Source organism: Cydia fagiglandana, chromosome 6 (genome assembly GCF_963556715.1).
Source record: "Cydia fagiglandana chromosome 6, ilCydFagi1.1, whole genome shotgun sequence".
Lineage (NCBI taxonomy): Eukaryota > Metazoa > Arthropoda > Insecta > Lepidoptera > Tortricidae > Cydia > Cydia fagiglandana.
Genome location: NC_085937.1, coordinates 21,488,758 through 21,502,766, shown reverse-complemented (window position 1 = coordinate 21,502,766; position 14,009 = coordinate 21,488,758). Strand labels below are relative to the sequence as shown.

Sequence of the window (14,009 nt, the reverse complement as noted above, 5' to 3'; positions counted from 1 at the left end):
AAGCTAACATAACTACATAGCCTAAACCGTGCCTAAGTCAGGGTGAACGGCGTCATTGTTTATTTTCTAGCAGCTTTATAATGAACCCTTTAACTGGCGTAAAGGTGTTAGAAAACACGTTTAATTGAAGAAAAAAAAAGTCGGTTAGTAAACTATTGTTGGATTCAGAAGAGCAGGATTCGTTGGATAACTATATGAATTTAAATTGAACCGTGATTCGTTTTTATAGAAATGGCTAGAGCCCAATAATATTTGATTATGTCAGCGGCAGTACCACCTAGCGTCGATTAATATGCCGTCAGGTGCGTCAAGCGGCTGCGCGTCCGATAACGACGATCACCGAGATCCAATCATTATTGCTATTTAATTTTCCACGTCCATCGATACTTACTCACTTCGCTAGAGGATGTAATGCACAACTATCTACTTACTATAGTAGAGAATGTGGAAATACAATTAAAATAATTATAGAGAAGTTATATACCTATGATTATTTGCATAAAAGAAATGAAATGACTTTACCATTAAAAAATAATTGCTTCGGAGAAAATAATTAATGTAATTTTTTTCGATCCAGTGATATTGTAACTGAAATGATATTGAAAACTTGTTCAACATGAAAATGAACAAAACTTATTGCGCATCAATAGACAAGTCATAGGACCCCACAAAGACCCTGAGTAACATGATTAGTTTCATTTTCGATGGGAAATATATAAGTACCTACCTAGCTGCAGGGCAATGATTAATCGGTGTAATATTTGTTTGTTACAGCGAGGGCCTGTTCACGTGCCCCGTGAACGCCTCCCCCGTCGACTACGCCAAGGTAAGTCACTTTATACAATTATTGAATTACATACAACTAGTACTCGCCATATATTTTGAATGTCATACAATACAACTTAAATTAAGTTTCAGAACTTTTTTGTTGTTGTCGATTTTATTTCTACAGATTTTGATAAAATTTTGAAGAGGATCTCATTTTGGGCGAATTAAACACGAAATACCAATTTGGGACAGCAAAAATGTAGGTATGTAATATTTCCGTTGAGTTACGAAAACATCATACGTTTTCGTAACTTAAAGGAAAATTCTTAGGACTTACGGTGAACCTATCTAACCAACAAATTTTATTAAAATCCGACGTCAAAGAAATACTAAAACAAAACGATGCCCTTAACAAAAACAGTAACTTACGTACCTACCGACAGTGATAGATGTCATAACTGATAAATTCAATTAAGTAGACGAAATTGCGCCCGCGCGGGTGGTCGCCCGTTGCCCTTGCGGTGCCGCCAGCTGCCGCGAGATGGCGCGCAACACAACTACAATAACCGCCCTAAACCACCGCTTCTGTACCACTTGCTTTATTGCTCGTAAAAGGGTAATTACATATCTCCTTTTTCAAAACAGTTTGTGATTAGAAGGACAGAGAAAGTTATATGTTGCGTCCGGCGAAACGAGAGTTGTGAAATCAATTCGTCGTTTTCTCCATTGCTGAAGGTCGTGTCCGTCCTTTAGCGCTTTGGTGACCTATGTCACCAGTTGTCTCTATTCTGTCCTGTCCTCAGCTTTCTTCATGGTGGTCGTTACTGGTAGGCCAGTCAGTGTAGCAACCTGTTCTGTCCACCGGCTGGGAGATCGGTTAGGTCGTTTTCCATCTACATTTCCGACAACCGCCAACACCAACCAGTTACTCTAAGTTCTCAGGTTCTCTGCGGGCTATACCTATGCCCAAAATAACTAAGAACTCTTTGGTGCTACCAACATGGAGAGATGTGATATTTAGCCCCCAAAACCGCCACTCTCAGTACAATCGCTTTTACTGGTCGTAAACATACAGTTGGCGTTGTTTAAATTACGTAAACACTGTTTAATGATTGTTACTGTTGGAGTCGAGTGTGAAGTTAAAGTATGTAGCAAATGAAATAAACATGAAGTTTAGTCTTTCATAGATTGTCAGAATCGGAACCAGACATTTATTGATATAACTGTTTAGAACAAGACAGACAACCTCAAAAGCTGGGAGGACACGGGGTATTTTTTTTTTCACAAATTTCGTATCGGTCGTAAAACTTTTCATTCGCACTTGCATGATCGTAGCAAGAGTGAAAGAATTAATTAAAAAAGAAATTGTGACGTAAATAGCTTAACAATATGCAGGTTGGTGTATCGTTTTAACCTCGTTTCACCTCGATCATCATTTTTGATTTGCGAATAGGCTTATGTATAGGAATATGGGCTTTTGGGATAGGCTTTTTTACTGACAGTAACATACAAATTACGAGTAACGAACGGTATTCCATCACCAAATAGGGGTACACTAGACACGCGCGCTTTTTGCCGGCTGGCGTGCGAACCGGCGGAATCCAAATCTGAATCCCCTGAATAATGCAACGTTTCCGAGCTGCCGCTCTCGGATGATGGAGGCGGTGTCATCGGCTTTTACGACTACGTTTATCATTGGCGCAGTTGGCTGATTCATTGTAAAACCTATTGTAAAGACATAGGGTCTTGTGATGGTCAGCTAATAATATTGTCGAGGTTAGTGCAATGCTTGATACAATCATTGATTATTTGCCTTACTGCAACCGGCCCGTTGATGTTAGAGGGGCCCACTGATCAACAGTCCGCCGAACGGTATCGGCCTGTCAGTTAGAACAAAATTTCGACAGTTCCGAACAACTGACAGGCCGATACCGTTCGGTGGACTGTTAATCAGTGGGCCCCTCCAGGTGTAATTACCAATGATCGTATATTTTCCAGCATTTTTGGTGCAGCAGAGTTGTGTTAACGGAATTGGTATAGATACTTTCAACTGAAATGGTAAATTAAGGTTAATGTTAACGTAATTAACGCTAATTAATCATTGGGGTTGAAATTATTTCTACCAATTCCGTTAACACCATTCCGCTGCACCAAAAATAGGTACTGGAAAATGTACGATGTCTGGTAATTACAGCGAGTTGTTGTGCATTATGGATGTTGTTTTTCGTGCGCCCTAATATTAATAGCTGGCTAGGCTGAACTTGCTCCTGGATAGTAGGGTATTCACGTGTGAAAATAAAGTTGTCCAGCCGTGTTGAACGTCTCGTCGAGTCACGTAGGAGAGATTAGGTCTCTCTTTTCGTAAGTAGCGTTTTACGTACAAGGTTGTTATTCGGTCGATATCTTCTAATTTTTTGGCGCTGTTATTGAAGATAAAACATCATGATGACCTTCTTCCAGCCAGCTTCTTCCAACGTAACGTTAAAGTTTAAGTTCATCATGTATACATATAAATGTATAAAATATATTATTTATTAGTGTAAGTACTTTTTTGGACTCGAGATGGTCAAACATTTTTTCAATGTTTGACGTAAAATTTTACGAATTTTACGATCTTTATACTTTATCAGTTTCAGTTCTCAAATTGTTTTAGTTGAAGTTTTGGAAAATAACATTATATACGTACCTACTTTGGAAAATAAAAATATTTCGTCGGCCTAAATCGCAAACCTCGTAACTCCATTTCAAGGAAATTAGTAATTGCTACCTTGGACAACAATACGTATAGTCGCAAACCCTGTAACTCCTCCGGAGGAGTTACGAGGTTTGCGACTTAGGCCGACGATTTGTATTATAGCGCCATCTATATTGCAAGACTCAACATAACGTCGATTCATGTCAATACTGTTCGAAAGATGGCGTAACGGTCATAGGCAGTGGGGCAATAGTTTTAATTTTCTTAGTTTTAATTTTTTTTCATCATTATTTATCTCTACGTGCCTACGTGTACTTTTGTATTTCTTGTGGGTTTGTAGATCTTTATTTATATATTTAAACACTTAAAAACTTGTACCTAGTATCGTTAAACATGTTCCGAAGCTTCCATTTTTATTCCGCATAGCAACAATATTTTACAGACAACTACAGTAAATTCTCAAACGTACCACCGATTTCACACGCAATTACACAACACCAACTTACCTCTGCAGCTGTCCAAACTCTGAACTAAGCTCGCTCCGTACTAACTCCACCCCATTATAATGCAGCAGCGCCACGATTAACCGCACGCCTAAGTTTGTTTCTTTAGTTTGGTCCTTCGAACCGGATAAAACAAAAGGAGCCACGAAAACAAATCTAGGCGGTTTTTGCTAGTGAAGCTATTAAAAGCAATTATGAATTGGTCATCAATTAAAAATCAATATTACTGGATTAGTTAACCTAAACATGGGGATTTGGCACGCGAGCTGTCGGGTGCGCACCGACCGCATGGGTCGCTGTCGCTGCGGTTGCCGCGCCTGAGGGCCTATCGCGAACACAGAAGTTCGCGAATTGCGGGCATCTTTCTCTTTCACACAGAATTAGCTTCTGGAATCTGAATTATATATACATACATTTATTACTACTAAACCATTGTCTAGGTAGGTAGTTTATAATTTGTGATATATATTTGTTATATAAATAAATAATGATATATTATGGACAGTTTAAAAAAATACTACTAAAAAAATACTAATAATAAGTGGTGAGTGAGTGGAGTGAAGAATGTAGAGAGATATAGTGATGAAGAGTGTTTACTTATTTTTGTTCAGTTTAGTTCTATTGATATTAAATAGTTCGGATTACGTGTCACATAATAATAAATAAATATTATAGGACATTTTTTTACACAAATTGACTAAGCTCCACGGTAAGCTCAAGAAGGCTTGTGTTGTGGGTACTCAGACAACGATATATATTATACAGTTAATACTTAAATACATAGAAAACAACCATGACTCAGGAACAAATATCTGTATCATCATACAAATAAATGCCCTCACGAGGATTCGAACCCGGGACCATCGGCTTCATAGGCAGGGTCACTACCCACTAGGCCAGACCGGTCGTCAAGGTCGTCACATGGTCGGACAATCGACAGTCAAGCACGAAGCTACGCTCTTGCACAGATATGATATTGAGAGCTATCTGCGTTTATTGTAAGTTATCGCGATTGGTTAAAACATGGTAATGATAAGCAATAAGCAAGGAAATGCGAGAGAAACAAATGAGTAGGTATATGCACACAAGACTACTAAAATATGCCATCTAGGCTATCTTTAGTATTTTTGCGCCGACTTTGCATTGTAGCAATAAAGTATGAATGTGATACTATAAATGTCATAATTTCATAGGACTTGGACTATTATCATGCTATAGATGTGCTGTGCAATGTCTAAGTAGTAGTAGCCTGATTCGACTCCATCTTCCTATTTCTTATCGAATCGTCCCTAGAAAAAAAAAACGTCCTTTAAAAAATTCTAATTTGTACAGCAGTATGCGGTTTTTCTGAAATGCTGTGTAGGTTAGGTTAGATTTTTAGTTTTTTTGCTGATCGTTTACATAGCATAGTACCCTACCCTTTCTTATCGCATCATGTCGTCGCCGTGTGACCCCATACGGTCGGCGTGCACCCGACCAATGCGTTTGCGCATTCGTGTCACTCACCTCTCGAAACGACCTTGCAATGCTAACCAGTCACGCGACGCACCCGTCCCGCTCTAACACATCTCGTCGACATAGCGTCGTCTCGCTCTGACCGCACACCGGTCTGGTAGCATGGCGCTCGAGCACCTTTGTGCTATGGAGCAAAAAGGTCGGAGTGTTAGTTCAACAGGTGAATTGTAGATGGCGTTAGTCAGGGGTCGATGTGCGATGATCTTGGAATTATACAGTGGGGTTGGCTGGTCGAAGTATTTTACAGATAGCGCCAGCGTAGGTTTTACAATGCGTAAGGAAACGTATGTGAACTGTAGAGGGCTGCACTTGCTTTGGCGTGAAGCGTCAATGTACAGTTGATGTTTCCGATTCAGGCCACAAGATGGCAGACCCTTGAACACGCACGGTCTCTATACCGGCTCCACGACTTCCTAAGACAACGCCGGTCGCGACGCACACTTTGGAAACCCTGTTTTATAATGTTTTACCAATGACAAAATAAACTTAAAGGATGATGTTCCGCTCCCATACCAGTTTGGCCCAACATTCGCTAAACATGGGTGGTATATTATCAGGCTCTAAAGATGAAAATGGAAGTCCCCATAGTTATTAGAAATTCACGGACACTTCACAGAACATTATAAAATTAAGCGGAATTTCTCTAGTATCGCTAAAGAGCGATCTCTTTCAACAACCTAAGGGGTCATCCATTAATTACGTCACACGAATTTCTAGGTTTTTTGACCCCTCCCCCCTCCTTGTCAAACTTGGTCACATTTGGCAAACCCCTCCCCCCTAGTGTGACGTCACATTTTTTCTACGAAATCGCCAAATCTAATTAAGTAAGTACCTAAGTATTATTAATATTTTAACAAAATATTTTTGACGATATAAATATTAGTAATTTTATAACCCAAAACTGCTTAGGAAAGAAAATTAAACGAATAAAAACGATTATCGTTTTAAAAACTTGTTATTTAAATGTATAGCGAATAAAATAATTTAAATAAATTTTCGGTTACTGATGAAGTTAAAGTGACGTCACAAAGTTTGTGTCTCCCCCCTCCTCCATGTCTCAATATGTCACATTTTCTTGACCCTCCCTCCCCCTAAACGTGTGATGTAATTAATGGATGACCCCTAACAAGGTTAAGTTAAGGTTGGTTGTTAAATCTAACAAGATTTGTGATTGTGCTGTGTTTTTTCTTTATTTCTTTTGAATCTTCTTTAGTCAATACGCATAAAAAATTAGTTATTCTGCCTTTGGCGTTAAAATATTATAGTGCAAGAGTGCTATTAACCACCAATTGTTTTTGTTTTGTAGTGTAGTTGTAAGACTTGTAAGTGTCCGGTTTGCTCGATAGGCCGGCAGCTGCGCGGGCGCGGGCGCAGGTCGTGAGAACCTGCGCGGCTGATCATTGGCTGATTGTGACTGATCGAGTTGGATCGGATCTGATCCAATCGGACATATTATGGATTAAGTAGTTCACTGTTGTTGGTAGCTCCACATGATACTGACCTAATATTTTTGGTTTGTTCTTGAATATTAACATTCTTTACCGATTTGGACACACCGGGAAAAACTCGTAGAAGCGAGAAGGAAATCGTGAAAAAGCGAAGACAAACCGAAAGTGATCCTAGAGAGCCTCTTGGTTAAAGCATGTTTTGTGTTATTTCTTTAAAATAGATAGCTGAGGTTTTATTTGTGACATAAGTCCTTTTGTGTAATTTTTCGAAAAGACTCGGATAATACTCGACTCAAGAGCACCATTCTTATATAATAGCCGCCTAAAATGGAATCCTTTTTTCTTAGATAGGCCACCTCGTCAGCATCGTTAAGGTACTTTCTTGCATGTATTCCTCTCGACTGCATATGATATTCTTATTACAGCTTCCTTTTCTAAAAGGTCAACAGACCTTCAAACCCATCTCAGACCCCAGTAGTAAAAAACCCATTATATTGTACAAGCCCAGATGTCGCGGGTATTCAATATTCCACGTTCCTCCACGTCGTCTTTGTTTACGGATATTTGCATCAAAAAGGACCCGTTTTATGTTCAATAAAGCCTTGAATATACTTAATTTGGGGATGAGGTCACTGATCTATCTCAACTAGGGATGGGACAGATTTGTCTTTTGACCCCTAAGATAGGGTTTATGAGGAGTAGACTGATGCTAGTCATAAACTGTCTACATATAGGAATCTATAAAAGTTGGAACTGTTGTGGGAAACATGTAGACAATTTAATGGAAATTTCTATTTCGAAAACGGAAAGTTACAATCTTCACACAAAAATATGAGAAGAAAAGAAACCGTAATTTCTCCATATGGAAATTCCTTTAGATATCTACATACCTATGGTCTGTAAAATGTAAAATGCCGTTGAAATCCGTTTCTGCGTACCTACCTAATATTATATGTATTAAGATATTTGTGTTTTTTGTTAGAAAAAAAGCAAATTAGGTTTACTATTTATACGACCTAGATCTAATTATTATTTGGATAAACCTACCTACACACATACTCGTATAAAAACATGATATATTTTATTTTATGTTAATCAAGTAAGTTATCAAGGTAGAGAATAGGATAAAGAAAATTAAATGATTAGGTAAGTGCATTGATGTAACATACAAAGTTGACTGCGAGGATAACGAGAATGAGTATGAGGATGCGGTGCGCGCGCGCAGCTCTAGCACAGATTAATCTATAATTTGAGTGACAAAGGGCGGAATGTGACGTGAATACACGTCCACGTCCGAAGATGGCTGATACCATTCACATTGTAATGACTAATATTATTATATTAGTCGCTTTTGTACGATTTAGAGATTTCACTGTCAATAAACACACACAATAATATATTAGATTAGAGCCCAACAAGTAAGTAAGTATACACTATAGTGTATACTTACTTACTTGTTGGGCTATAGTTTCATGTTTTTTACTAGGTATAGGTATTTTCTAACTGAGCTTATTTGGGTGCATTTTTGTATAAGTGATTATTAATAAACGGTATTTATGGACAAACGATACCACAGGCCGATTGCCTCGCTCAACATTTGATGGAGCTAATATCCGAGCTATTAATTTCCGATTAAACACGATTATTGTTTATGAAATACGTACCTACCTACTATGTTCATTCTGTTTGGCTTGAGATAACGATATGTGAGCCCTTTGATTACACTGGGTGGTTGAGGTTTGCTAAACATTTGTATAATTTGACACGTGTTTGAACAAGATTTTTAGGAGCTTCGGATTCCGTCGGTAGGTAGTAGCATGGTTTTGCAATTGGTTGTTTGATGACTGATCTAGCACAAAAAAATATTGAGTGAAACTGATCAAACCAATTGTCTAAGTAATTGCTATAGGCACTATATTAAAGTGAGCCCATGCAGATCTAGCAAATACTGTGCAATAAATTTTTTCTTCATGATTATTAAAATCAACATTATCTTTAGTACCTGCCCCTACTCTCTACTGCATGTCCCATTTAAGTTGCTCATTCTCTATTAATATTATTATTTGTGTCTCCATTTGGATTTCACGGGCCTTTAAATCCCGGTCTTTTGATAGGCTTGCGTGGGGATATAGATCCAACACGTAGAGGCCCCTTGGAGAGCTTTAATGTCATGTAGAACGCCTGCTGGAACCCGTTCACAGGCGCAACAATAGACACCCATGAACCGGTCGCAGCAGGCATTGGGACTATTGTAGAAAAAGTGAACAGTATTCCGGTCTATGGATTGATGTTTGGGTGGACAATGAGACTGGGCTATTTTAAAAGAAGTCCGGACACCTGCCATAACAATGTTAATACCGTCATCGAGGCAGGCGGTGACTCGCCGCTGACTAGATGGGCCCCTGAAACTGCCGTCGCGAAGACGACCAGGAGCAACATCGGTGTGAGCGGCTCAGGGGTGTCGAGAGGTGTGCGCCGCTTTCTACCCAGTGACTGTTAACAGCCACTGTGCCAACTCGCGTCTTATGCATCTTTCACTTCCACCCCTGGAGCATATAGCTCTAGCGACTCCTCTCTGGACGGCCAATGAAGGCAAGCCAGAGCTGAGAGTCCTGCGGATCCCCTTGGGGTCCACTCCGACCGACGAAGACACGCCGGAGACGGAGACCCTGACCGACTCTCGGGAGCACTCGGGTCCGTGGGGTCGTTACTCCCCAACAGCTCGCCAATTATTAATATTATTATTTAAAAAATATAAAATTTATTTAGCGTAATGATCTAGACGGATTTTAAGTTTTTTGACATACCTACATAGAATTTTATTTTCTTTACGTTAAATATGTCCTTCCAATAATCCACCAAATATAATACCTTAGCTTTTATCAATTTACAGTAGATAATGATCTAATCCAATTCATTTTCATTTCACGTCTATTATTATAATTCAGTTGTGATATGAAACCAGTTAAGCAATCTAACAATAAATAAAACATCCCCAGAACAGATTATCAAAATATCATGTTCCCTCAAAAACCCCTTTCAATCCCAAATTAGAATATTCTCTGGACGTGTTTTCACGCTCCGCCGACAGACAACACCACAAAAGACGTCGTTGCCCATCGGGGCGGGGTGTGCATCAAAAGTTGTCTAGTCGTAGATCGGTTTCTTTTTCTATGAGTTTGATTTAAATTTTAATATCCGTGTGAATGTACCATCACAGTTAACGATTAATTCATAAGTATAACTTATCGCAAAGACATAGGAAAGCGACATAAAACCGATACATTCTATGACTCTTCTCCTTCCGCACAGACTCTACTATAGTTCGTTTTTTTAGCATTAGAAAGAACTTGCAAGAAGGTAAGCGATCTTGACATGCCTTTTAATTGAAAAACGCTTTTTAAAAATCAAAAACTATTACTTATGAAAGCAGAAGAATATAAATAATCGTATTAGATTCATTATTGTTACATATTTGCCGTAACTTATTTTTAAAATGTGGTTTTCAATTAAAAGACACATCAAGATTGTTTACCTTATTTCTAATGCTAAAAAAACGAACTATAGTAGTTTTAGTAGTAGCATTGTTTGTTGTATAGAATGGTTCTGTTATATACAGCAATTCGGTTCCCGGTTGTGTTGTGAGTGACCTATTTTTAAAATAATTATAAATGTTCGAGTCTCACTACATCTATTAATTTATCACAGACTATTCTATGCATTTGTATGAACTAATCACCCTTTCATAAAGTTAACTCACTGCCTTCTAATCTAATAATACATGTAGGTAATTTATGGATAAAGATTTAACAAATAAACTAAACCGTCAAAGCTTGATCCTTGCTATGAATAATGGCTCTCAAGTATCAACTAATGGTAAAGAAAATTTCAATAGATCGACACAGGTATATTAAAACGGTGTAATTATGGCGATGTTTCAAGGTACGGGCGATATATTTTATATTACGTGTAACAATGGCGGTAATATATTAAGGAGAATATATCAAATTGTCACATAATGCTTCAAGAAATCAAGATGCGCGCGCGCCGCTGTCGCTACCGCTAGGGTTGCCTCATGCCATCTCTACAATTATTTTACTATAATTTTAACATATATGATACTCGTATTTTCGCCCTCAAAAGGGTAATGATAAAGACTTATGATGATAGATTTTTTAAATCGATTATACACAATTTTTATATTAAGATAAAAAAATATATATTTAATTCCTTCTTCACTGCGGACACATCCGTCTGCGAGAAATACAGTCAATGAGCGTATTTTTCTTCGACCTTAAGAAATAGAGCCCATTTGCTTTTGACTGCTGAAACTGAAGATAAAAGCCATCACTGCTTTATCGATGAAGTTTACAATCGTGTACCTACTAGATATTGTTTGAAAAAAAGCGCTCATGTACGGAATTTCCGCATTGACTTTACATCAAAGACGTACACGTTCTAATTGACCTTCAGCTTTTCTTAATTTTTACATTATTTTCTAATATAGGTAATGAAATCTAATAAAACCGTTTACAATATATCAAATGAACCAGTTTAATTGCCACTTGAATTTAAAACTTAATACTGGTCTGTGCCGTGGTGACAGCCCTAGCCTACCTATCTAGGTAATCATAATCCATCATGGCCGCTTACTGATGCTGTGGCTTATCGCAGGTTTAGATGAGCCCGGTCAAAGGTTCCCGTAATTCCTTCGAAAAGTACCTATCAGTACCAGCCGCATTACTTTTAGATCTAGATCATTTTAAATGTACATTTGTGTTTGAGTTTATTTATTGTCATACAAGTGTGTAGCTTTTCTAACATTAAACGTCATTTCAGGAAACTTGTTACCTGTACACTTGTACAGGCTAATTTCAGACAAATTTTGAGGAACAAATTGTTTTTACTATATATAGGTCTACTGTTTAACTGATGAGGCGGTTCGAAAACACGTTACGATGGTCTGCTATGAACTGCATGAAGCTGATTTGCATTATTTCAAGAAAGTGAAAATGTAATAATTTTTAGTCTTTCAGCTACCTTCTACTAAAAAATTACCGTGCAACTTCTTTAGCGACCACCTGAGATAATTGGTCGACCTATAACTTAACAGTGCAGCATCAGTGTGGAAATCGGTACATCGGTACACAATGTAAATGTCCTATTATTAAAAGTTATTTATCTTTCCCATCAAAATCTATTTAATCTGAAAGCAGAATACGTTCGTTAGTTGTGTCATAATAGCCGCATGTGACACGAAGTGACCTATGACGTCACGCGTGATTTACAGTCGATGCACGAGATATGTAGTTAAGCCGACAGGAATGTGTCTGTCAAAGAACAATGTTCATACATTCCGTAGGGTTCCGTGCACAGCTTAAGAGTGACATTCCATTTCCAACTGCAGCTGCAATACTGTTCATTTTACTATGGAAACGCGTCGCTGCCATTGTCAATTTCCATAGAAAATGAACAGTATTGCAGCTGCAGTTGGAAATGGAATGTCACTTTAAGAGGACATAGTACCTACCTAATTATTCTACCTACAAATAATACTGGTACTAAATTGGAAAGCTGGAATTGGGGATAGGTATAAGTACTTACAAAATTGGTAAGTATGTACATAATAAGAACAATTTAATTAAGTAATGTTTGTGATGCTAGTCGACGGGTCTCAACGGGTCGGGTGTCATTACGGGTTATGTGTACATAATGGGAGTTAACTTTGCTACCTCTAAGTGAGTAATAAAATAACTATTGCTAGTCAATTACTATTAAAAACAACACAAATTCAAAAAAAAAATGTAGCCATCATGTCATTCATTCATTGAAATAAGTGAGAATCAACATTATATTTAAATAATTTGGTCAATTATCACAGCTAGTGATAATGAAAAACCGTTGAGGTAGCTGACAGATTCCCACAGTTAACAAATAATTGTTCTCCCAGATTACACATTCATGGTGCACCCTTTCTTAGATTAATCTTATCAATATACACCGTATCGGTTGACCATATTTAATTTTTGTATCTACATTATCTACACTGCCAGGGAAGATGATAAAAGGGCGTGTATTTAAGAACGTTTATACGACGCATACGACCTTTATTAGTGAGAAAGCTCAATTAGGGGCTTTCACCCTGCGCAAACGCATGACATGTTAATAAACGCTCAACAAGTGACGGACTGTCGTAATCTACTTCGGCTGATTCATTTTTTTTGTTGAATTTTTTTTTCCTTATACATACCTACCTATTTAGATAAAATTTGGCAGGTTGGAATAGATCCTTATTCTGGGAGGGTTAAATAGGAAATCGCCGTCGCCCATGGGCACTGGGCACCCGCATCACCAGACCATAAGATGGATTCCTTGAGCGTTCGCCTCTGTGAGAAATGACAATACATTGTGTAAATATTACGTGAGAAAGCCTGAGCCCGTTACTGTCCGAGTTCTGTGAACTGGGATTATTAGGTTATCTCTGGGAGATCCATCTCGTGTGATATTATGTTTAAATACGTAACGTTCACTCATCATGACTTGACTTTAAATAAAGTTAACTGTCCGGTATTCGTATCAAATGTATAATTTAAACCATTTAAAACAAAAGACTACGATTAAGTGAGGTTTATGTGAACGAGTTGAAACACAACGTCTTGTTTAGTTCCAAGATAAAAATGCCAGATTTTGGGGGTATCTTGACTTATTTATATTTGAATATAATTATAATACGAACGCTTTTAAAAATCCACAATTCAGTACTCATAAATATGTAAAAAAATTACCCAGATATTGTCGGTAGATTTGCCTGTTACCCGCGTCCTTATCTCATTAAAATAGTCCGACAGAGACAAACAAAATAACACACAAAACAATGATCTGATCCATGAAACATTACATCAACTGTACCATGTTGCCACCTGCGTTTTCCATCCCGCTCATTAAACATGATAGAGAGGGACAGCTAGATGATTACCATAGAGATTCAGATAAGCAAGGCATAGTGAAGCTAAAGTTAATTTGATTACATTGACACGGCTCGGTACGCGCCAGCTATTTCCAACAACTCTCTTGAACTTG

At 38.0% G+C, this 14,009-nt stretch overlaps 1 protein-coding gene across 1 annotated transcript in view; it reads left to right on the top strand.

Annotated features, from left to right (window-relative positions):
- Positions 1 to 14,009, top strand: part of LOC134665418 (TNF receptor-associated factor 4) — a 107,519-nt gene that overhangs the window by 13,644 nt on the left and 79,866 nt on the right. Inside the window, exon 2 of the mRNA XM_063522378.1 lies at positions 775 to 826. Within this exon, the coding sequence (XP_063378448.1) occupies positions 775 to 826 (52 nt within the window). The remainder of the gene's footprint in view (positions 1 to 774; positions 827 to 14,009) is intronic.